Here is a 24,540-nt window from a genome sequence, read left to right on the forward strand (position 1 = left end):
CACACTTCACCATACAGGTAGTGTCTCCAGATTTTTAGTGCAAAGACTACAGCCGCCATTTCCAAATCATGGGTGGAATAGTTCTGCTCATGCCTCTTCAGCTGCCTTGAAGCATAAGCCACTACTTTTCCATTCCGCATCAAAACACACCTTAGGCCAACTCTGAAGGCGTCACAGTACACGGTGTATCCTTCACCGCTCATAGGTAGTGTTAACACAGGGGCAGTGGTTAGACACTCCTTATCCTCATTATTATAACTGACTCTATCGAGCTCTCTTCCTGTCCTTTGCATCTTATCCACTTCCCTTTTCCTATTTTGGGTATTGTTGGTATCTTTTCAACCTGCTGTACTTATTCCTTAATTTTAGTCCTATCTCATCCTTACACCTTTTCCTTCGAAGATGTCTATCCCATCATCAACTTTAACTTTCTTTTTATTTCTTAGTCTTATCTTGATTACTAGTTCCATTACTTCGGGAATTCTAACCTTACGATTTTCTCCTACTGACAAACATTCTTCACCTTTTGTAACACTTATAATTAACCATAGAAAATTCATTTTTGTAACCCCTTTCCCAACTTAACTATCGAACATTATCATTCCCTACCACCTTAGTAGGAAATTGCTCATCTGGATGGATAGGAGCTTGAAACTATAAGTTCCATCCGAACTAACACTGTGGGAAATGTGTGTCATGCCTTAATTCTAAATAAGATACTTCACGTGTTTATTCTCCTTAATATAATCACATATACTGCCCATAACTTTCCAAACTTCAACCTCAAATTACCCATTAGCAATAATTTCATCTATTGAAACTCATCCACAATTAGTATTTCCTCCAGCTCATAGTTTAAAACAGTTGCAAGCCTTAGTAGCTAACTCAATTTAACTCATGTCATTACTCTGTTCGTCCTTTCATACTTAATACTAGGTATGCACTTACTGTCATTCTCATATCAGGAAATTATGTATGAATTTGTGCCTACCAAACTCTCAATAACTAGGTCTCCTTGTCTCAGTTTCTGTTCCTTATATAACCTTCTAGAACCAAAAGCACAAGCTAAACTTGAAAAGAAAGAAAATATCCTCTTATATTCAACTACGCCAATTGTCCATATAATAACGTTTAACCTATGTTTCTTGGTATTTCTCTTCAAATTTCATCATCTCTTAGCACAATTGTGCTCTACCTATAAGATATCATCTGCATGAACACTTTCTGTACCATTGTCCTTCCTGACATAATATTTTATAATTTATTAACTTTACTTATACTCGACCAATGATTCATATCTATCATCGTTTATATTGTGCCATTAACTTTTGTTGATTCCTGAAAGATTTCTCTCACTAATAAATTCTTCCAACACCAATTCCACCCTTATCTATGGTCATTAATTTGATCCTTGAACTTTCTAGTGATTTATAACCACCCAGACTTGTCACTTTTCGTTCTACTCCTCTTTGTTGTTACATCGTTATTGCTTCACTGCAAAGTGATTCGGTTGATCACACTAAAAATGTTTGCCTAACATTCATAACGAACCTCTAACTACCTTCTCACTATCTCAAAAGTCTAACCTAAAGCTTATGTGTCATTATCTATAATTCTTTCCACTCATCATACCTATTTGATCCCTTAGATTGACCTTTATTCAACTTACTACTTACTAACTTCGTTTTCTCTACCTAATTAGGTAGTCCGCAATACCATCGCACACCTTCTAGCATTTACTCATTATTATGTTATTCCATACCTCCATCACTATTCTCACTAATGTGGTCCCATTTTGGGTTTTCCATCCTTGTCATTCACCTTGCCAAGAATAACACTTAGCCTACCCTATATCTTAACTTTGTTCCTTTTATTATGCGCTCTTCAGGTTGTCCTTCCGTTTATCTCCTTTGTCTTACCCAAAATAGAATTTAACTATTCTATCCCTGGTTCCATTCTTCTTCCTAACATGACAGCTGTACCTGCAAACTATATCTTTCAGAGTTTCTACCACGTTATCACATGTCTATGCTACTCAGATTTGGTCCTTTGACCACTCTAGCTAGTACTTCCACTAGCATTTAGATTATATTGCATCTGCAATCAATTGTCCAAACTTTCATTCTGCACTTTCTCTATCCATTGGCCTTCTATAATTTATCTTTGCTAATTTATTACTCTTGACACTATTATAATTAGATTATACTATTGTTTTGAACGATATGAAGTTAGAAAGAAACTCAGGAAATTACAGTCATACTTTTTTTTGTATGATTTATATTCTTAGCTTACATAATACCCTTACTACCTCGAGAACTGATTCTGCAGTAATTTTATTTATTTGTTATTATTATTATTATTATTTTCCATGTTTACTCAACTAGCCAAAACTTAAGATTCCGGGTACCCAAACCCGTCATCCAATTCAAAGGATTTACATCCATCATGATCTGATTATATATGATTCCTATAATGGAACTTGTATCATCTGCAGGATACCCCAGCCAACTACTCTCTACCACACTCTACAGTCCCATCTGGGCACTATTTGGTTGGTCACCATTATTAGTAATAACTTTCGATCCCTTCTGAAAAGATAGGACTACACCCTAACTTGCTGCATCAAAGGTACTACATTTACCACCTTGCCCAAACCATGTCAAATTAATGACTCTCCTATCATATCATATCTCTGTGAATCATCAATTCATAGTTTCGACCTTCCCTAGGTAGTAGGGTTGCACTTTACACCTTGCTAATACACACAAGGTATTCTATTCTCACTAAGTTCTAAGCAAAACGTCTATCGTTCTGCAAAAACCATCCAAAATTCCATACCGAAGACTAGATGGTCTCACTCTATAGGTATCAACTTTACTTTGCAACTAGTCCGAAACCTCTGGTCTGATGGCAACTCTTACTGTAACTCTAGCTCATGCTAGGGTAACTGAGTCACTAACTCTAGTTACCACCCAACTGTGACCTTTCGATATTCTAGCTCTAGACTCTTAACCAGGAGTTCCCAACTCCTCTGCAGATATAGAACTCTGTTCTGGCATAATTGTACCAAAACAGAAGCCACCCGCAAACACCCTCATTATGGAGCACCACGGGGATGCACGTAGCTCTATACAATAATCTCATGTCGATCTTAATCTGCGACTACAGAGCAGACATCGAGAACATTGTATAGTTACTACGATACGTCCGGACCGACTAGGCCTCTTAATTTCTTATCTCTCTCGAATCTTCTATTATCATAAACTTATTCTGACGGGGTCATCCACTGATGACTGCCTGCAGTGGTATCCTCATCCTTATCTAGGGCAACTGTACTTTCAAGACTCACGTTTATGTACTCGTGCCTTGCACGAAATGGGCACACCATTTAAACCCATACAGACAGAAACATAGCATTTCTTGGAGTACGTATCCTCATGATGGACCTCACATGTCTACTAACTCTATTTCACATTTCTGTGTACTCCACGAAAATCAAGACACTAACTGAGGTAATCTTATACTTCCCGAGGTATAACGTAGAATCTAGAAACAAAGAATTACAGGAAAAGACGAAACAGAATCCTATACTCCGCATGTGACTCCTAGTAGACTCTTCCCAACACTTAGATAATTTTTCCTATGAAGCTGGAGCCTAAGCTCGATACCACATCATCACGACCCAACCTATGGGCGGACCGGCACTAGGACACAGGCCACCTAAAGCCCCGAGGCCCATAGTAAGCCTAACTGTTCATTTACCCAATTCTAAGGCCCATTTGGGCCCAATTTCAGAAAACAAACGGACAGTCCGCCATAAAATGGACTTTCCAACGGGAGTTTTCACTCACCCGACTGTAAACACAATAAATACTCAATTGGGAGCTCGGCTCACCCTCCACATACTCATCGAGATAAAATAAATGGGAGCTTAGCTCCTCATCCAATCCATCCAACATGCATAGAATATTAAGTTTACGGTCCAAAAATAATAATTTAGTTCTGCACCCAAATCAAATAAACATTCCTAACACATGCGGAAATTCTAAGATTTAACAAGTTTATACAAACAGTAATAATTGACCTGCGAGGGAGAAAGCATGTTAACCTCAAAAAAAGTATCCTCCTGTGGCCTGTAAAAATTTTTGAACAGGAGTGAGCGTTCGACTCAGAGAGTAAAATATCAATTTTAACCATAATCTCTATAACTATCTAAAACTAATGCACCTGTAGAGTGAAATGCAACATCAACATCATTTTCACATCATAACATCAAAAGGTAATTTGGAGCACTCACACACACCTGTAGTATCAATCATAACATATGGGGTGATCCCTATCTGACTCTCTTAAATCCAACCTGGTGCCGGTAATTACTCAAGCTCGGACTTCCACTTAATAACCAAATCGAGGTCCCGAATTACTCAAGCCGTGACTACCCCTCGAAGGATCGGGTCCCAGAATTACTCAAGCGTGACTACCCCGTCCTATCCATAGTCCACACCACATCACACGCACGCCAACGCACGCTGCTCCAAATTACCACAACAACATCATGGCACTTTACAGTTATCATGCATCATAAATCGTGCCTAGAGTTTAACTACATAAATATATGCATATAAGTGATGCATGGGCATCTTGAACATATAATAATATCGAAATTACAATTAAAATTAATATTTTACTCCACAGACTTGTGGCAATCACTGTGGCGGTGGGCGGAGGAAGAAGGCATCGGCTCACGACAATTATATTACAATTATTTAATACAAATGACTCAATACAAATCAAGAAAAGACCCAATACGTCCTAAGTCGTGCGAAAATCGTGAGTCTCCCTATACCTAGGACCTACCCAACTGCAAAGGGCTCAAAACACACTTCTATATCCACAATCCATATATATACAACTCAATCACATCACACAGCCCCTCACAGGCCCATCAAATCAATCATTCATCACAATATGTAAAATTTCAATTTAGTCCTTATAATTGATCATTTTTGCAAAAAGCTGCTCAAATAAGCTCTAAAAATTATAAAACTACCTTGCATTGTCCTTAGAAATATTACTAAGCTATTGCAAAAAGAATCGTAATTTTCTAAGCTACCACGAATATTTTATGGATTTTCAATCCTATTTAAGCACTAGAAAATTACGAAAAAGCAAGGTTCGGGTTTACCTCTGCCGATTCCGACTTGAGAACACGCTCGGGATGCCCTGACAATGGTGGGGTAGCCAAAACCTCGATCCAATTCGGAGACTTTTCCAGTGGTGATGCATGCCGGAAATTCACAGATCCGGACAACTGTCGAATTTCCGCGAATTGAGGATACCTACACGAAACCCAATAATAATATAAAAAAAATCAGGGGTGTTACAGACCGGGTCCCAGCGAAGATCTCAAGCCGTGTCTACCCGTCCTATCCATAGCCAACACCACATCACACGCATGCCAACTCACGCACACTGCTCCAAATTACCACAACAACATTCATGACACTTTAACAGTTATGAATGCATTATAAAATGTGCCTAGAGTTTAACTACATAGATATTTATATATAAGTGATGCATGGACATGCTTGAACATATAATAATATCGAAATTATAATTAAAATTAATATTTTACTTATAGTACACCGATGACTATTGTGGCTGCTGGATGCAGAAAAATAGCTAATCTCGATCACCTAATAATTAAATTATAAATTTATTAGTACTAAGTTAAGATAAAACTCTAAAGAGGCAACAGACAGCCTAATTCATGCCGGAAATTCGGCAGAGTTTTCTCTATATCTGGGACCTACCCAACTTGCAAAAGGGCTCAAATAACACTTCTAAATTCAATTCATATCTCATCATCATTATATGACCCTTCTTAGGCTCTCCAAACCAAACAATACTCAAAATCTTAAAAATTATGTTTTAGTCTCTATAATTGACATTTTGTAAAAATCCACTCAAACAAACTCTAAAAATTCTAAAATTTTACCCTGCAGTCCTTAATAATATTATAAAGCTATTACAAAATGAATTGTAATTTTCCAATCATTCACGAATATTTTATGAATTTTATTCTAAATCAATATTAGCCGAAAATGAGCAACTTGGAGTTCGGGTTTACCTATGCCAATTCTGACACCTGGAACGCGTCCAGAACGTCTGAAAATGCTAAGATTGACTGTAATATCGACCATGTTCTGAGACCGACTGCTGGGCAGCGGATCTGACTGAAAACGCGGTCCTGACGCCATTGAGCTATCCTCGATCCGATTGCACCTAAGTTAAGTCCAAATTGTGTTAATAATTATCATAAAATTAATTTTAAACTTTGGGAATCGAAAAAGTTCGAAAATCTCACCAAGCAATCTGGATCGTCCGATTATTGCCCTTTTTCAAACGGTATCCGATTGGAGCGGGACCAGTCCTATCTCAAAGATCTCGTCGCCCTGAGTCCATCGGTAGCCTCCGATTTTCGATCCGACGGTCGGATCGCCGGAAAAGTGGCCGGAAAGCCACTGACGTCGCTTTATCTCTCCTCTTTCTCTCTCTTCATTTCTTGCCAGAAAACTCCATTAAAATTGGCGAGTCTTGGTCGGACGAGGAACCCAGTGCTGCCAGAAGCTCGTTGCCGGCGTCCCTTGTCTTCCCGTCGTCGGAGATGGACGGAAATGGCTTTGGATGGTCCTCGCCATCGCTCTCTCTCTCTCTCTCTTCAGTTCTCGTCGCCGCACCCGTCTTCCGTCGCCGTTTTCCATCCCTGGTGGTCGTCTGGTCACGCTGAAGCCGCTAGGGTGGTCACCGGCAGCCGGTCCCTTGCCGGCAAGAAGAAAATGGGAGGGAGGAGGAGAGTCAGGGAGAAAGAGAAGGAGAGTTTGGGGAGGGGAGGGGGTCTGCTGCGTTTTTCAATTTCTAGGTTTTTTTTTTTACATTATTAGTCCCTCAACTTTTTAGGGTTTTACAATTAGGTCCAAAATAATTTTTATTATATTAAAATTTAATAAAATTCTAGAAATGATAAAAATAAATATAGTCTAGGAAAATTTAATTATTTTATTCTCATTTACTAAATTAACTTTAATTAATTTATTAATTATTACTTTATTATTATTATTATTATTATTAAGTTTTTGGGTTGTTACAATTTGGATTAAAAATATTACATGATTAATTGAAAATTTATTAAAAAAATATAATAAAACATAATAATAATAATATATTAATGAAAAAATTTTAAATTTTAAACATTTAAAAATGACTTATTATAAGTGATTTTTAAAATAAAATTATAATTTTATTTATATAAATTTTAATTTAATTATAATAGAGTTTAAATTATTTTATATATATATATATATATATATATATCCGCTGCAAGACACGCGGATAATCTCACTTGTTCTATCTAGAAACAATCCTGAACCCGCTAGTGAGATAACTGAGCCAGGGCCTAACCCTAATTAGTAATGAAAACATTTGGAGAAGGGAGCCAGAAGTTGACTCCATTATCAATCCAACGGCAGGAGGGCTTTCACCAACAAGAAGTGTATCCACTGTGACTAAACACGTGTGGGAATATTACAATTCCAAAAGTCGATTTAAGCAATTGCAGCATATTTGTTTATTCTGTTCTCTTTCAACTTTCCCTTCCTTCAACTGTTCTTTTATTTTGCTGTGGTGCCAATTACCCGCTTGTCTCTGGCCTCTCTATATCTTTTGCTTGTTTAATGGCAAGCCAGCCCCCCAAGTATCCTGAATCAGTCTATGATTTCATTATCAAGGTTAGTTTCTTGGCCTGAATTTTAAAACTTTCTGATTAGTTGATCCAAGTTAAGTGTTTTGCTCTTAATTTTTTTTTTTTCTATAGTCTGCTATGCGAGTTCTTTCTGTTTTCAACTACGAGGAAAAGATGACATTTTGTTCGTCAAATTAAGCCTGTGACTTCATTTTGTTCTCCAACTAAGTCTGTGACTTCATTTTGTTCTTACTAACATGGTTTGCTATGCTCTTCCAAGATTGACTGGTTATTGGATGATTTTGTGGCTTTTCTTGTACTACTATTTTCAAGTTTCAACCCGTTCGAGCATTTTAGATTTTGGGTACTTTATATTTGGCTAAAATTAGCTTTATCTATGTGAAATAATTTATAAAGTGTTTTGCTTTGAAGTAACGGTTTAACCACAGAATACAAGGGGCAAAAATGTAGACAAAATATATCTAGCTCTACGAGAGATATCGGTGAGGTTGGTGGCCTCACGCTTAAAGTATTTTCTGTTCATAATATGATGCTGGAAAACCCATAAGGTTCAATTAGAATGTTCTTGTCACTCATCCTATAAGTGCTAGTAATGGAAAATTCTGAGGTTGACGGGTCAGCCCTTTAAGTACCATGAGTTTCAATGATTCTGAAAAAGTACTGCTTAATTCAAATAGCTTTGGTATTGCAATGCATGTAAAAACTTGTGATGCTTTGAAGGTATTATTCTATGTCACAAAATAAATACAAGGAAACATGATAATGAGACCATTATAGTATGATTTGCAAGAAACGGAAAACTAGTTGCCACTGTTCTTTCTTTTCCTGTTAAGATTTGAAAGGTCTATTTCCAATGCACTCGGCCGTTTTACCTCTTGAACTGATAGTGTGTGTGGATCAAGCTTTTTTACATGTTTTATACAACTATTTTTGAGGCCTATTTGGGAATCCATCAAAACTTTGTAGTTTGGCTCTTCTTTCCTCCCATCCTCTGAAACATTTGGTTTACTTCACAAAATAATCTGTACATTATCTTTTCAATTGCAGGATGCTAATGGAAATGATATAGATCTTAGCATTTTCAAGGGAAAAGTCTTATTAATTGTTAATGTTGCTTCAAAATGGTATTCCCATATCATTTTTTCCATTTTATTTTCTGTGGTTAAGTTTGAAATTGACATTGTTTTTTATAGGTTATGCAGCTGCAACTGCTGCATCTTAGACCTTATTTATTATTTAAGGCGTTAGTCAATGTTCTTATTTTTTTGCAGTCCCTCCTGCATACTTTCTCTTAGACCTTCTCTCTCTCTCTCTCTCTCTCTCTCTCTCTCATATTTTCTCTTTTGGTGTTCCTCATTGTTGGTTGATTGTACAGTGGAATGACCAACTCAAATTACACAGAACTGAATCAGTTATATGAGAAGTACAAAGATCAAGGTTAGCAACTTATGCTTGCATTTCATGTTTGATGCCTGTAGTTTCAAACTTGAAAAAGATTGTCGGCTAGAGGCTGTAAACCATTTTTTGGATGATGTAAACGAGGCATCATTTTCCTCACCGAGAATTACATATTCATCCTATCTTCATGTCTTTGGGCATGTTGAGAGGCATGCCTGATATTGTACTTTCTGTTTTTGTTAATATTCCATTCATCCGTATTCCCTACCATCTGCACATTTGAGATGGTTGTTTAGCAGCTTATCTGGAGCATATATATTTCCATAAGAAAAACAAAATGGCTATGGTCTTTGTTACTTCATTCTATATGATATCTACCTCTTTGTATTTGTCCTAGTGCAGGCCTTGAAATATTGGCATTTCCATGCAATCAATTTGGTGAGGAGGAACCAGGAAGTAATGATGAGATTCAAGAGTTTGTCTGCACTCGCTTTAAATCAGAATTTCCCATATTTGGCAAGGTAAATGTGACACCTCAAGTCCCACATGGAAAAGGGACTTCAGATGTAATTTCCATATAAGGGTGAAATGCTACCAATACCTTGGGTTGACTTTTGGAACATGTAAATAGGTCCAATCTCGCCCTTGTTGTTAGACCAGTTGTTCACATGAGCTCGAGTTGTGATAATACTATCATAGCAACATCCAGAAGTGCCACCCCCTGAAAAGTCAGTGGTAGTTCACTAATGTCTAACCATATGGCCTAAAAGTTAATCAGAAAGTATAATAGTAGTTTACTAAAGTTTTCAGATCAAATATTGAAGTTTACACTGATTTTGTTGCATGGTACCCTCATATAGCTAAGATTTCATTACAGCTTGATCGCTTAGCATTATATATCTATAAGTTTGATTAGATTATTTTACTGTGAATTGTATGCTAATCGTTACTTTGCTGACATTAGGTGGAAGTGAATGGTGAGAATGCTTCTCTGTTGTACAAGTTCTTAAAGTCTGGCAAATGGGGAATTTTTGGTGATGATATTCAATGGAACTTTGCCAAATTCCTTGTCAATAAGGATGGGCAAGTTGTAGATCGTTACTATCCCACAACTTCACCTTTGAGTCTCGAGGTAAAAGGGCAACCTACTTTTGAAGCATGGCTAGATTTTGTATAGACTGGCATCTGTCAGTATATAGTCTATGAGTAATTCTCAAGATTTTTTTTCCATATATTATTTCAGCATGACATAAAGAAGCTGTTGGGGGTCTCATAAGGTGCTGAGATATAAAGAATTAATCAGGGTTCATGGAGATGCCAAACCATAGAATGTATAATCTTGTTCTGTATGCCTTAACGGCCTATCAAATCTGCACTGGAGAATATGATAATTATATGGACTCTTAGAATGTTGCTAGATGCAGTTCTAAACTCATTTCCTCTTGTTGTATGCTTGAAAAATCAAGTATTTATCTTTTGTTGTTTGCCCCTTCCAGTTTTGGTTGTAAATTGTACTTTTCACTTTGGTTTCTCCAAACCTCTATTTTTCCTCCTATGATTATGACAAATATCAAAGAAATTTACTGGTGCCCTGATCAATACAGTTTACAGTTTGATCCTAAATAGACATTCCGATCCTCAAAATGTCAATTGAGATTTGATTCAGGAGCAGATTACCTGACGACTTTCATTGTAGTTGCAAGCTTTAATGCATTACTGTTAGTAATGCATCTGTGTTCTACATGAACATCTTATTGACACTATCCCTTCAACCAACAGGAAGTGTAAATGGTTCAAAATAGAACCTTATTGAGGCAGCATCAAACATTCTTGTAGAGAGCGCAAGAACATAATGGAAATCAAGCATCAGACCAGGTGACATTCATCCATCCCCATCGATCATCGCTTTCTTTAATGCCTAGCGCCTTCCAAACTGCTTTCGAGACATCAACAATGTTATCTGGGCACGGTGGCTGGTAACTATGATCACCATGACGTCCCATGGTAGAGCCACATTCATCCGCCACCACAGCCTTGACACTCCTTCCATTCCCATGAATATTAATGTAATTATTGCACCTCTTGTTATTGAACTATCCTGTCGACAAGGCTCCCACAGGTGTGTCATCATCATGGTACTTGCCATCACAATATGCTGGTGCGCCACCATCTCCGCCCTCTTCAAAGCTGTTGATGGTTAAAATCGCCTTTGTATGCTTAGATGCCAGCGGTGAACACTTATGAGTGGTGTAATACACTCCTTCCTTGCAGCAATCAGCACTATTATCCTGGTTACATTCACCTTTTGGAGGTTTCTTTCCCTTCACTTTCCCGCTTGGCTTGCATTTCTGTGAATCAACCATTGCACCACCTATAAGAAGAGCAAGAACAAAGAAGACTAGGCGATGATAAAAGCTGATGCGATTATACTTCATTTTTGTTAATTAAGAATGATATTGCCTAGTGATATTAGGGTGTGGAGAGGATGCTTAAATTGTGAGTATATATAGAAAAATGGGAAGCTAGAAGGACTTAAAATCTTGAAGTGAAACTACAAGAAGACTGCATGGAATTTTTGTTTGTGGTAATGTTTTATGGTGCAGAATCGATGTTGTGTAATTTCAGTAATTGCAAGGTTTATTAACCAGGGCAGATTGAAAATATTTACATGACTGTCATTGAGCCATTGTATTTGAGATTCTTTTTTGGCATATATGATATGATTCCTAGAAAGGTTCACTGTCCAACTTCAGGGATCCCACAGGATCTAAAAGGGATCAAGCTGGAAAGCCATTTTGTTTTCTTATAAACGAAATCAACTATAATGTCATCGACAATTAATGGCTGGTTTATTTGACAAGTGATTGCCTCTCATTTTGTATCTCATCCCCTGCAAAGCACACAACTGAATATTTAAAGAAGCTGCCTTGCTTTGGAAGATAACACTCGCATGCAAAAGATTAAAAGGCACATATTTGGCCAATTAGAAACTATATTGCTGCTTGCCTTATTTTCTACTGACTGGTTATGTTCTGTGAAGCCTTGTCTACATATTTGACTTTTTAGATTGAGCGATCCTCCATGCTTACAACTAACTAAGTAAACACCATGCTTTCGGTGCTCTTGTTCTAGCATTTGAGATGCTTCTTGTTCTTTGCATTTGAAGGGTTCTTGTTCTTGACATACATGATACGCTTCCCATGTGAGATATGGAGAAACAGCATTTCCTATTTGCAAACAAGAAGAAAGCGTTAAGCTGGACCCCAGTTGCTTCGGTTGCATGCCTTGGCCTGCCTGGCATAGCAGTTCAATGAGAATATAAGCAGTTATGTCCCACCATACACATTTTATAATAATCGATATGATGAGATAAGATGACTCCTAGGAAGATTCACAGGCGAGGTTAATGGACCCCATGGGATCTTTGAGCACTGCCATCTTCATAGGGTTGATCGTAGTCTAGTTGCAAGACCCCAACATGATTAGCCACAGGAACGAAGATAGCTTGGCATAAAACGGCGTTGTATTTTTCCATGGCACAGGGATCGCATCATACTCCATAAGTCAATGTACTTTCTCTGACTACTCGAAAAATTTTCAACAAGTTTCAATTGTAAGTTTGCAGTCTTAAAATGACGACTTCTGTTACAAACTACGTTAGCACAAACACTTTGGACATGGCCCATTAGTAGGGAGACAAGGTGGAACTCAAATGTTCAAAATTATCACCAGATTCAGTACTTAAACAACAACACATATATACAAAAATTTTGTCGTGTCTGTTGCAGCAGTCATCCTTGTGTCAAGTCAATATCAGTGTGAGGGTTTCTCAGGTCAAATGACCGTGAAACTGGCCAAACGTTCATCGGCGAGGGAGTGAAATTTTGTGGTAGATTTATAGGGATTGTTGATTTTGGGGTAGCCGACTTATCACCAGGCTGGGATGGAGAGTCTTTATTAAGTTTGGGGCGCCCAACCTGTTTATGTTTGCTCTTAGAACCTCCATGCACAAAACTACAAGCCACCACCTGCAGCAAGCAAGATTTACAGATGATTTTTGCATGCCCAAACTAATAAATATGCATGAAATTCAATCCGCTACCTTTTTCTGCTAATATCATTAAAATTATTGTTATATGACACTCACATTTCACAAAATGGCGATTACTTTAAAGTATTATCTGTGGATACCAACACATCAGACAATCACAGGGCATTACACTAGTAACACATTTCTTTAGAATAAAAATTTATTATGGAAAATAGAACGCCTATTACAATATCATTCAAAAAACATTTGATATCATCTGACAAGTTAAACCTTTATGCCATAAAGGAACTGAAATGTAAGTTTAATAATATCAGTCAAACATGTTAAATTAACAATTAAACCCCATAGTCCTAAAACAATGCTGTATCATAGGGTACTTCTCTAAACTTTTCCCTTGCATAAATGTTAATACAGGTTAAGAAGCTCAAGCTCATGGATTTTCAACAATATTTAAAATGGTATGCTAATGTGTTACTGTTGATAAAGCAATCAAAATGGTACCTGAACTGGCCCTGCTGAGATAAGCATTCCAATTGCACCACCAATGACATGACCATCAGGACTAGAAAAAGAAGCACTAATACCACCAGTTCGATGGCGAGGGCCACCATCTTCAGCAACCAAGTAAGAACCAGACAAGCATAGTATCTCAAAATGGCCCTACACAAGAAAAACGTATCAAAAAAAAAAAAGTTTCCTCTTAACTGCTCAAGAGATTGTTATCAATATAATAACACCAAGGCTAAAGTGATGGGACAGTGGTAATCCCAAAAATGAGGTTTAGAAGTAATTATGCAGGTTAAAGCACATAGCAGAATCAAGTTTGGCATTTGATTATATGCAGCTTCTTGCCATAATAGCTCATTTTTTATTTTCCTTTTAATAAATGAAATGGGATAAGAATGCAAAAGGGAGGGACACAAGTCCTGCTATGTGCAAAAGCAACTAGCAGTCATGGAAGGCATCCTAACTTGAATAAACCAATTAATAGCAACTAATCCCACCATTTCTCTGGCAAGGTTCACTGCCTGAATTATGTAGTATAGGTTTATCTGACCGCAATTGACACACTACCAAAGCCAAAATTAGATCAGGCAGTTTTATTACTAAGATAAACCAGGGAAAAAAAATTATTTAACCAACTCCATTTCAGATTATCCACCTTGAGTTGCAGAAACATCATCCCACTTGCTGTCTTTTCAAACAGCAAATGACCACGTTAATTCATCATTTCCCCCCTCCAACCCACCATAGCTCTCCACCCACTTAAACTCACTATCCTATTCTTGAAACTCACCCAAACACTTAAATCAAATCATAAATTGACCACAACATGAAGTCACAAAGAACTCAGAAGCCGACCATCTTCAGAACATGAAATGATGCCACCTTTCAATAACTATTTTTCAGCACAAATAATTAGGTTAATTTCACTCATATTCATTGAAAGTCTCACTAAATTTCAGTGAGGCCATTGAATTTCAAACTGTATTAGCAAAATTATTTAACTTTGATTTTGTTTCAATAAGGTCACTATTACTAGAATTTTTTTTCTTTTTTTACAGATTTAGCAAAATTAGTACAGCTCTATATCTTATAGAGCTAAACTAGAAAAATTGTAATTGGTTATCAGGTCAAAAATTCTGGCTAAAATTCTATAAAAATCTACAAAATGAAGTTTAATATGCTGAAATTCACCATAAGTTCAAGTACCATGAGTGAAAACAAGCTCATTAATTAATCACGAACTTCAAACACCCAAAAAAAAAAAAGTTTACTTCAGCTAAATCATGTGCACTGGCAGATGCCAATCCTCAACTCGTCATGAATAAGTTCGTTCAAAATATTCAATCAAAGCATAGCTCCATGTTCTTTATCACGCTCTTAGAACCCAAATCCAATTTTGAATCTGACCTTCAACTTTGTTAAAGAGTTATGGATTGAGACATCACATACTGGTAATACAAAATCCTATTCCATATCATTCAGCATTTGGTATACGCATCAATAAATTATCCTCAATATTGTGGATACATTGGTTGCAAACAGCCAGACCATGCATGTTTGTCTTCAACATTATCATAAGCATCCACATGTGAAGAATGGGTATATACACACTAAATTATAACAGTATTTTGGATCAACATTGATATCTTCATTTGTGTTGCACAAAATTGATGTTTCCATATTGCAGACATTGACATTAGAATCATTGTCCAGAACCCACATCTGATCAATCCAACCTATTGTAATACAGTGTTCCTCTTGAACTTTGCATTCATTTCAGTATTTAATTGCACCCTAATTTATTAGACTGCATCATTTTTTTTTAAATTTTTCAGAGATTATCAGAACCCTACCATGCATTAATTTTAAATTTTTAATTGATTCCATTCATGTTGCTAATTGAGAAACAATGCCATATTTCAAGAGTTTTACATTGATTAGACATAGCTCAATTACCAGCAGTATTCTAAAAACTAAAGAACTACTCAACAATATTACCAAGTTAGATAAGTAAATATGCTCAATTTCAGTAGTGTGAATTGAATATGAAATCAAATAAGTAAATAATAATAATAATAATAATAATAATAATAATAATAATAATAATAATAATAATAATTTTGGAAGGAAAGGTTCCCCACAAAATAACTCTAGGCCAAAAAGAGAGGGAAAATTATGTCTCCATTTCACAATAAAAAAGGGAAGATAACTAGTTGAAATGCATTAGTTTTATGAAGAGGATATGAAAAGCTATTTGATTTCTTTAACCTCAAATGTGACAGTAGGCCCTGAAGATGCTGGCTGACGTAAGGTTACTGAAGAAACTGTACCCGTTCCAGACAAGATGCAGACTGCCCTTGTCCTCTGTTGCGCAAATGACAGTATTTTTGCAACAATATCCTGCAAAGAGAACATCAAAGGTTAAAAATCAACATGCTCTTGGTAAATGATCCAAGTGCATATGTGAAAAAGCACATCCAAGTGTTTATTTATATGCATGTGCCCAACTATCAACTTCTAGATATGCTTTTTCCTATATGAAACATCTATCTACTTAATTATTTCAGATGCAATCATCAATGTAACAGGAAAATCACATCTGAAAATATTAAGGACCATAATGTGAATGTCAAGGCAGGTAAAGCACAAGTCCAAGTGTCATAGTGTTACTTTTTTCCCCCAAAATTGAAAAGAATACCTCGCCAATTCAATTCCTACCAAAGTTGAACAAACTACAAAATTCTAAAAAGCAAAAAATGAAGCCTAAAAATGTGTTTTCTGAAGGTCAACCTTTTAACTTCATATTGTATCTATCGCAGCCACTAATAGTCATATTTAATGGGCATGTTTTTAAATGAACATGATCTTGACCTCAAAAAGTCACATCATCGCAGTCAAAGTAAAATAAACAAGAAATCATACAGGATATAACATACCTCCCCTGCTCCAATCCTAATCACATGCGGCGAAAATGCTAGTCCAGCAGAACTATTCATCCAGTCACCTATCAAAATCAGTTAGGCACTTAAGAAATTTGAAAAAAAAAAAAATACAGACCTCATATACCTTTAAGGGGAACAAAGATCAAATCAATTTTGTCAACAATTACAGATAACTAAAGCTGCTTCAACATCACCATTTCAATTAAGTGTTCTGCCAAAATTTATGTTCTACTTTTATAATAAATCATGGATCCATCATAAAACCAAGAGGAACTTGGTATGAATTAACATCTGATGTTGAAAAACAGAAGCAAATGAAGAAATGGATGCAACTTTGAACGAATGCTTATGATAACAGTAGCAAACATTGAAAATCAAATACCAATTATCAATAGCACATATGATGACTTCTAGAATATAACATGTCACCAATTAATTGGACATGTGAAATTTCAATTGCAGAACCATCAAAACAATACATTTTACCAACTTCACATTAATCATATCAAAGTTAAACATATCAAATCAAAATGGAATGCTCACCAAGAAGAGCCAATTGCTGCTTCCTCCCAGTCCCAGGTGGCCGCCCTCTGGCCCGTCTAGGGCTCAATGGATCCTGCCCTGAGGAGGGTTTAGGCTTTACTGGCATTGGAGACAATCCAAGAGAAACTTGCCCATCCGGAGCATATTTCCGGGGCCTTCCTCTCTTCTTCTTCACTGGTTCACCCATTGGCACCCCAGGGGGCACAGCGATGTTAATGCCATGACCAAAATTCGCAATTGATGGCTCTATTGAAAATGCTGGGCCAGATGAACCTGCCCTGGCATTGGATTGAACAGCTAGATTCGGGTTTGACAAGGGTCTGAACCCAGGTGGGGTATGTAATGCACCAGTTTGTGATCCAGACCCAGACGCACCAACCCCACCTCCTCTATGAAAGTAATATGGTGCTGACCCACTAGCTAGAGCCATAGCTTCTCTTCCATCCATGCATTTACTATAAGCAACAGTGAGAGATGAAAACAGCGAAATTTCACCTTCTTTTTCTTCTCCTCTTCCTTGGTTGGCTAAAGATTGACCCCTTTAACCCTGAGCTCTAAACTGAACCATCTGTTATAGAAATCAAACAAAGCATAGAGCCAAAAGGAGAGTTCATGAAAAGGGTTTTGCAAGGTTTTTTTCTCTAAACAGAGGAAAAGCTACAAAGACAAGAAGAATTTCAAATCTTTTAACTTAAAAACATTGAGAATAGATAAGGAAAAAAAAACACCTTTAGCCCTAAATCTGCAGAATATGAACACGGGAATTTCAGAAGAAGGGTTTTACAGGGGTTTTTGTCTTTGAAGAGAGGATCAAAGCAACCCAACAAGAAATTCAACCAAAACCCACTAAAATAAAGGGAGAAAATGATGTTAAACTTTAAGCAACTTCGCGTTCACCATCCAACAGAAGAGGTTGTTTTGAGAACAAATATGAAGGAAAATCAAAAACAGAACAGCTACACAAACCTATAAGCTTAACAACATAAAACCATGCAATAACAAGGAAAAGGGGAAAAAACACCCTAGATTGTTTTCAAATCTAGGGTTTTGAGAAGAAAATTGCAGGAGGAGCTGGTAAAGAAAAAAGAAAGTATAGAAAAGACAAAGCACAAAGAGAGAGAGGAGGAGGAGCAAATGAATTGAAAATATGCAAATGTGAGCTTTTGAATTAAAGGTTCCAAGTAAAGACCATTCTTTTGTTTCTTTATTGTTTAGTCGTGAAGGGGGTGTAAGTGTACGTGAAGCAAGTAGTTTGACTAAAGAGTGTGAGTGAGTGACCCTGTGACAGTGTGGTGGCCTACCATTACCAAAGTACTAAACCAAACAATACATGTCCTTATCAGATTTTACCATGTCTCCGGGCAGTGAGCACTTTTACATATTTTTTAATATTTATCTTCGCTTTTTAATTCTATAACATGGGTTCGATCTGATGCTTTAGCTTGCTTCAGTTTTTGCTGTTTCTATTTTGTTGTAAATTGCGTGTCTGAGGGTTAGATAGGGAAAGAGAGATTGGAGAAACAAACAAAACAATGCTCTAACAAGGAAAGGCCGTAAATAACATTAAATATTTGTTAAATGTAATAGAGATAAAATGCTGATAGGAAGACGTTTGCCTAGGATAAAGAGGGGGGTAAGTTTAAATATCTGCGTTTAAATTGCTGTTGCAACATTTAAATTTTAATTTATAATAATATTTTTTAATTTTAATAAAAAAATTTTATGATTCACTATAACTAATTTATCGATTATAATATAATAAAATAATTTAAATATTCTTAAATAAAAAAAATAATTTTTCAATTTTTTTTATCATATAAAAAATAAAACTTTTTAATTATAATGGTCATAGTCTTCTTATTCCGGAATCACTGATTGATCGTCCTCAATTTAACCTAATTCCATAAAAAAAAAACTTATCACCAAACCTGAGATAGCACCAATTAATCGTACTCAATTTAACCTAACCCCATTAAAAAAAATTTCCCACCAAACCTAAATAACATCCAATGAAATAAATTATTGGATAATATGTAACCTCATCCAATTGCATTTTTAAGGTCGTCCCACCAAATTAATTAGCAGGCTACAATTTGTACCAATAATATTATTCAATTTTCAGTTTAATCTCGCTCGACTTTATTATCTCAAGTTTCAAGTGATTAAAAACTTGTCCTTTGGTTGGCCTATAATCAGAATCAAATTTAAGAATCAGCAATTCCTAACATGGCAAGAGAAATTTTGCTGTAGGGATAATTATGTTTTCAAGTAGAATGCTGGTTGACTGGCATCTACCACTTCCTTCAGGTAGAACAGGCAAAGACCTTTTTATTATTAAGGGGCTCTAATTGATTGCATTCCAACCACCCTATTACAAGGTACGCATAAATTCATGTTAGAAGATTCAGAATATAAGTTGCCATAAAGGAAATGGAAAAATAAATTAAAAGGAAATATGAACTTTGGTTTTAAGTTTCTTAGCTAAAACTAATGCTCGCATCCACAAATCTACCACCATATTACCTGCAACCATATATGAGATATTGATCTCAGTCATAACAATGATCTAAACAGCAATTTAAGTGAAAATGTCATCTTTCTTCTTAAGCTAACTACCTTAAAAATAAATTTTAAAATAAAAAGTTAACAAAAAAAAATCCATTTTTCCTTGGGGCCTTTTCACCAAGGACACCTAGGCAAAAATCACAAAGATTATATCGGTTCTAGGGACTCAACAATTACTTAAAACCAAAACATGTGCAAGCATCAAAAATCCCAAGTCACTGTTGATTGGGCAATGCAGCAAGCAACAATATCAGAAGTGGTCATGCAGTGGGACCTTGCAACTTTGATTTAGGTACGATGTCAATAAAACCTCCCTCTTTACTACCTGGCTGAAAAACACGAATCATTTCAAACTCCTTATTCTGGTGCCTCCAACTCCACCTTCTTATTAACATAATCCAGGTACCCCTGCCATGAATCAGATTGTTAAGTTCAGGTACCCCTACCACGAATCATTTTTTCCTTTTCTTGTTAAGTAATGTATGCATTAATGGTTCCAGGTTATTGAAACCCCATGGTAAAGGAATCAGTCCAAATTCCAATGTGTTTTAAGTAGTTTTATGATCTCAATAATTTACACTTCCAACCACATTCAAATATCTTCAGAAATATTAGGCCAATTAGAATTGCATGGATGGACTAAAAGAAAGATACCTGAAGTATCCCAACAGCAGCAAACTTGTCAGTTATGGTTTTTGCTAGAACTGGATGCAAATCTAAAGGCTTTACCAGTAATTCCACATTCTGCAAACAACATTAACCATGAAATTCTATGCCATTCATATCATGAATGCAAGATGCTTTTACTCTGTTGAGGAAGAAAAGGGTTTAAGGAGTTTCAAAATAAGAAATAATTAATAAGCGGCAATAAATAGCGAAAACTAATTTTTTTCCAATTTCATTTGACCAGGTAGCATGCATGTGCTAAGTTGTAACAGGCTAACAGCCTCCCAAAGAAAAAGCCTCAGTATGCACATGTCAAAAAGATCACAATGAAACCCTTAATGTTTCAATCAGATATATGGATTCACCTTTGATGTAAAGCACTCATCCCAATATGTGTATTTTAAATCTTCAAGTTTCCCTGTTTTAGAGAGATCATCGACGAAAAGCTTCACATGCAAAGCCTAATAAAAGAACATACATGAGATGAGGGCGAGACGTAAGAGTGATAATACTGATGATGAGTGAAATGAAAACACACGTCAGGAGCAGTTCGGGCTCGGCCTCTTTCAAAAGGGTAGCCAACAACAAATCCCATCAGGGAAAGCTCAGAGATCTGCATATAGACAGGAGACAGGTGCATTTCGAGCTCAGGATCAAAGATGGGTCAAAATTAACATATATACATCACATATGTTCTCCCTTAACTTCTCAAATATAAGCATGCTTTAGCATTACGCCAGCCTTCCCATGATTATCCAAGATAAAAGTTTGCAAATGGGTAGCCATCAACGAGGACAAGGCCAGATCAAAGTTTCACATAATTGACCATACGTGTCTAGGAGGTATCGTATGCCTCATATATTACACTATTACCATGGAATCAGAAAATCATGGAAGTTTAAACCAAATGCATCATTTTTCTGATGTCCAAGGCTCTTCAAGGGAAGCGGCATTTGGTGAAGCGTGACATTATCATAGGGAAAAAAAAATGGTTAAAAACCAAGGGTGGCCAAAAGCAAATAGTAAAAAAAAAAATTTGAGGTGAATGGGCCATCCCACAATCTATTGGCTTCTATAGATAAAGAGTCAATAAAAGCATGCCGGAGATGACAACTTGAAGAATCACCAAATCCATTAGTGCATAGGATACTCTAAAAAATTCTTTTAATTCCACCAACTCTTCGCCTCCAAAATCTCAAGGAAGAAGGAAGACAAGGAAAAGAAAGAGACAGAAATGGCGAACTCACCAGACTCTGGAAGTCACTCGCCATCAAATCAATGTTTGTTTTCTTCCTTAGCAGAACACTGAAAGCGTTAACAACAAACGAAAATTATTAAGCACATGAAGTCATAAACATATAATCAACAAGAAATCAGATTATACCTTAGAGGCGAAGCGATTTTATTATGAGGGTCTGAGATAGCTAATCCAACATATTTGTCTCCAACATCCAAGCCAAGCAACCTCCCCCGCTCTCTTGCTTTTGTCTTCAGCAACTCATGGAACAAGGCTAGCGGCGTCAAATACTTCATCTATAATCATACACAATCAAAACGAAAATCTACATATACTTCCTTACATAAAGCATCAGAAAGATTCATGCATCACTAATGAAATTATTAAAAACGCAAAAAGATTTCACATTGGCATTTGCACAAACATTTGGCAGACAAAAGTTTGCAGACCAATTTTACGCTACAAGAGAGAGATAGATATGTTTAATCGAAGAGCAAATTCAGTAAAGCTTGGATGATGATGAGGTGGCGGGTTCGATTAACTGCTAAGAACACAAAGAAAAATACTTCTTGCTCGGATTCTACGTTATTAAAAAAAAAAAAAAAAAAAAAAAAAAAAAAGAGCAGTAGAAACGCACCGTTCCACTGTTAAGTTTTCCAATCCACCCTGGTGGTTTCTGTCCGTTGCTCAGCTCAACTGCACTCGACCGCGCTGGACCTTGCAACGAACGTCGTCTTAAGATCTTATTAAGTAACGAAGTTCAAATTCGTCCCTGAAATTGTTTCAATTTCAGCTTTGCACCCACCTTTTTTATCATATAGATTTAGCCCAATGTTTATTAAAAAATAATAATAATAATAATTTCTGAATAAATATCAAATGTGATCATTATAGTAATTACTAAATTTTAATTTTTTTTTTAAATTTACTGAATTTTAATTTAATTTTATAAAAATTATTACAAATAAAAATTAAAAATTTTGATATTAATCTATTAATATATTAATTATTTTATAAATAAAATTATTTTATTTTATTAATTTTAAAAAAAAAATAAAATATTATGCATATAATGCATCAAGTTATCTCTTTCTCTATCAAATTCTCTTTTTTTTTTTTTAATTTTCTTTTCACCAGCAATGACTAATTATATATAAAATAATTGATAAGTCAAGTTAGTTAATATATTAACAGGTAAATTTTTAATTTTTTATCACAGCACTTTTTATAAAATTAAATTAAAATTCAATAAATTTTATGAAAAAATATTAAAACTTACAAATTTTTATAAAAATACTTATAAAATTAAGTAATTATGTGTGATAATTAATCATTATTTTTTTAAATAACTAAAATATTTAAAATTAAAAATATTTTTCAAAAAATGAAACAATTCTTAAAAAAAGATAAAAATGAATAGGAGTGATCATTCGGTTAACCAAATCGAATCGAATTTTCAATTAATCAAATTATTAACAGATTCTAAAAAATATTAACCGAATCGAATTAAAATTAAGAAAAAAATCAAAATTAACCAAAATTAAAAATATTCAGTAAATTATCGTTTTTAACCTAATTAATCCAAAAAAATTAAAATATATATTAATTATTTAATAAAATATTAATAAAATTATATTTATAATCTTTTTATTTATACAAAATAATAAATATAATTTGATATTAATAAAATAATAATTATAGGTTAAATATTTTTATAAAATCATAAAAATAATGAGTATAAATTATACAATATTAATAAAATTATAATTAATACATTAATTAATAAAAATGTAATTATTTTAATTAATTCATTTTTATTAAATTGAAAGTAATCAAATTGATAATTAAAAATAAAAAATATTGTTATTAATAAAAAAATTAAATTTACTCTTATTAAAATAATTAAATTTTATCGATTTGGTTGAAACTGAATAAGCATTAAGAGTGTTGGGTTCCAGTTCGGTTCGGTATTTACCTAGGAATCAGAACCGAATTGAAATTTCAAAATTTCAATACGATTCTGATTCGATTCTTCATTATTTCGATTTCAATTATATATAGTTCTAAAATCTTCGGTTTCGGTTCGATTCGGTATAATTTCAGTTCGGCTCTCAGTTCTTAAAATAATTTTATGTAATTATTTCCTTAAAAATTCATACTTGAATTAGTATTTAAATTTTGAATCTAGTTATTAATACATAATATATCATATAATATATCTTTTAGCTATACCTAAACTATATAATCTTTAATTATAAGGTGCATATATAATTTAAGATTAAATATATTATATAATATAATAATATATCATATAATATACATTTTAACTATTTATTAATCATATAATATTTAACTGAAAAATATAAATATAATTAAGAATTAATATATATATAAAAAAGATAATAGTATATTTATAATTAAGAATGGTAAGATAATTTAATATATTTATAATTAAAATTATTAAAAAATATAGAAAAATAAAATATAATATTAAGTTATATTTAATTCATAATTATATATACATACATAAATATATATAATTATATTAAAAATATATAATATATTTTAAAAAAATATATAGAAAAATATATATATATAAATTCGATTCTCGATTTGATTTTGATATGATTTTAGTTTAAATTTTAATAAAAAATTAAAATTAAATTAAAATATTAAAATAAATTTAATTCAATATAATTCCTATGAAAATGATTCTTTAATTCGATTTGATTTTTCTGAGAACCGTATACAGGCCTAATAAGCATACCCATCTTTATTCAGGTACAATCATTTTATGCATATTGACTTCATTGCATAATTTTTTCTAGAAAAATGAGTCAAAGGACCATGAGAATGCCTCAGTACCCGT

The 24,540-nt window shown here is 34.7% G+C and overlaps 3 protein-coding genes and 1 pseudogene across 9 annotated transcripts; 1 reads left to right on the forward strand and 3 right to left on the reverse strand.

The window, feature by feature from the left end:
- Positions 1-7,372: 7,372 nt before the first annotated feature.
- LOC110643490 (probable glutathione peroxidase 8) lies at positions 7,373-10,655 on the forward strand. The gene is made up of 6 exons (XM_021795873.2): positions 7,373-7,787; positions 8,810-8,886; positions 9,138-9,199; positions 9,563-9,681; positions 10,125-10,292; positions 10,404-10,655. The coding sequence occupies exons 1-6, from the start codon at positions 7,734-7,736 to the stop codon at positions 10,434-10,436; spliced, it is 513 nt and encodes a 170-aa protein (XP_021651565.2). The 5' UTR covers positions 7,373-7,733; the 3' UTR covers positions 10,437-10,655.
- A 63-nt stretch (positions 10,656-10,718) lies between these two features.
- On the reverse strand, positions 10,719-11,595 carry LOC110643489 (kiwellin-1-like; annotated as a pseudogene).
- Positions 11,596-12,713: 1,118 nt separating this feature from the next.
- LOC110643488 (AT-hook motif nuclear-localized protein 5) lies at positions 12,714-18,376 on the reverse strand. The gene is made up of 6 exons (XM_021795872.2): positions 17,932-18,376; positions 17,204-17,771; positions 16,655-16,722; positions 15,987-16,118; positions 13,713-13,871; positions 12,714-13,188 (listed from the first exon to the last, which is right to left on the reverse strand). The coding sequence occupies exons 2-6, from the start codon at positions 17,649-17,651 to the stop codon at positions 12,952-12,954; spliced, it is 1,044 nt and encodes a 347-aa protein (XP_021651564.1). The 5' UTR covers positions 17,652-17,771; positions 17,932-18,376; the 3' UTR covers positions 12,714-12,951.
- A 942-nt stretch (positions 18,377-19,318) lies between these two features.
- On the reverse strand, positions 19,319-22,464 carry LOC110643494 (uncharacterized). 7 transcript variants are annotated; one of them, XM_058138560.1, is made up of 8 exons: positions 22,309-22,464; positions 21,819-21,967; positions 21,682-21,739; positions 20,973-21,047; positions 20,800-20,895; positions 20,423-20,512; positions 20,094-20,176; positions 19,319-19,571 (listed from the first exon to the last, which is right to left on the reverse strand). In XM_058138560.1, the coding sequence occupies exons 2-7, from the start codon at positions 21,965-21,967 to the stop codon at positions 20,126-20,128; spliced, it is 519 nt and encodes a 172-aa protein (XP_057994543.1). In that variant the 5' UTR covers positions 22,309-22,464; the 3' UTR covers positions 19,319-19,571; positions 20,094-20,125. The 7 variants fall into 7 exon arrangements, with proteins under 7 accessions (XP_057994543.1, XP_021651572.2, XP_021651573.2 ...); XM_021795880.2 differs by lacking the exon at positions 19,319-19,571 and adding an exon at positions 19,616-19,726; XM_021795881.2 differs by lacking the exon at positions 19,319-19,571 and adding an exon at positions 22,096-22,212 and having other exon boundaries at positions 19,738-20,176; positions 22,309-22,428.
- Between the last annotated feature and the right edge of the window lie 2,076 nt (positions 22,465-24,540).

Source organism: Hevea brasiliensis, chromosome 16, assembly GCF_030052815.1.
Source record: "Hevea brasiliensis isolate MT/VB/25A 57/8 chromosome 16, ASM3005281v1, whole genome shotgun sequence".
Lineage (NCBI taxonomy): Eukaryota > Viridiplantae > Streptophyta > Magnoliopsida > Malpighiales > Euphorbiaceae > Hevea > Hevea brasiliensis.

What these genes read in the sequence shown, in the direction of transcription:
- LOC110643494 (XM_058138560.1), bottom strand. Translation starts at nt 21,967, where the DNA reads ATGAAGTATTTGACGCCGCTAGCCTTGTTCCATGAGTTGCTGAAGACA. An exon ending in ATGAGTGCTTTACATCAAAG is followed by an intron (nt 20,513 to 20,799) that starts GTGAATCCATAT and finishes TGTTGTTTGCAG; the next exon opens with AATGTGGAATTACTGGTAAA. An exon ending in CTGCTGTTGGGATACTTCAG is followed by an intron (nt 20,177 to 20,422) that starts GTATCTTTCTTT and finishes GATTCATGGCAG; the next exon opens with GGGTACCTGGATTATGTTAA.
- LOC110643488 (XM_021795872.2), bottom strand. Translation starts at nt 17,651, where the DNA reads ATGGATGGAAGAGAAGCTATGGCTCTAGCTAGTGGGTCAGCACCATAT. An exon ending in GGCCTACTGTCACATTTGAG is followed by an intron (nt 13,872 to 15,986) that starts GTTAAAGAAATC and finishes TTTCTTGTGTAG; the next exon opens with GGCCATTTTGAGATACTATG. An exon ending in TCTCAGCAGGGCCAGTTCAG is followed by an intron (nt 13,189 to 13,712) that starts GTACCATTTTGA and finishes TGCTTGCTGCAG; the next exon opens with GTGGTGGCTTGTAGTTTTGT.
- LOC110643490 (XM_021795873.2), top strand. Translation starts at nt 7,734, where the DNA reads ATGGCAAGCCAGCCCCCCAAGTATCCTGAATCAGTCTATGATTTCATT. An exon ending in GTTAATGTTGCTTCAAAATG is followed by an intron (nt 8,887 to 9,137) that starts GTATTCCCATAT and finishes TTGATTGTACAG; the next exon opens with TGGAATGACCAACTCAAATT. An exon ending in CTTCACCTTTGAGTCTCGAG is followed by an intron (nt 10,293 to 10,403) that starts GTAAAAGGGCAA and finishes ATATTATTTCAG; the next exon opens with CATGACATAAAGAAGCTGTT.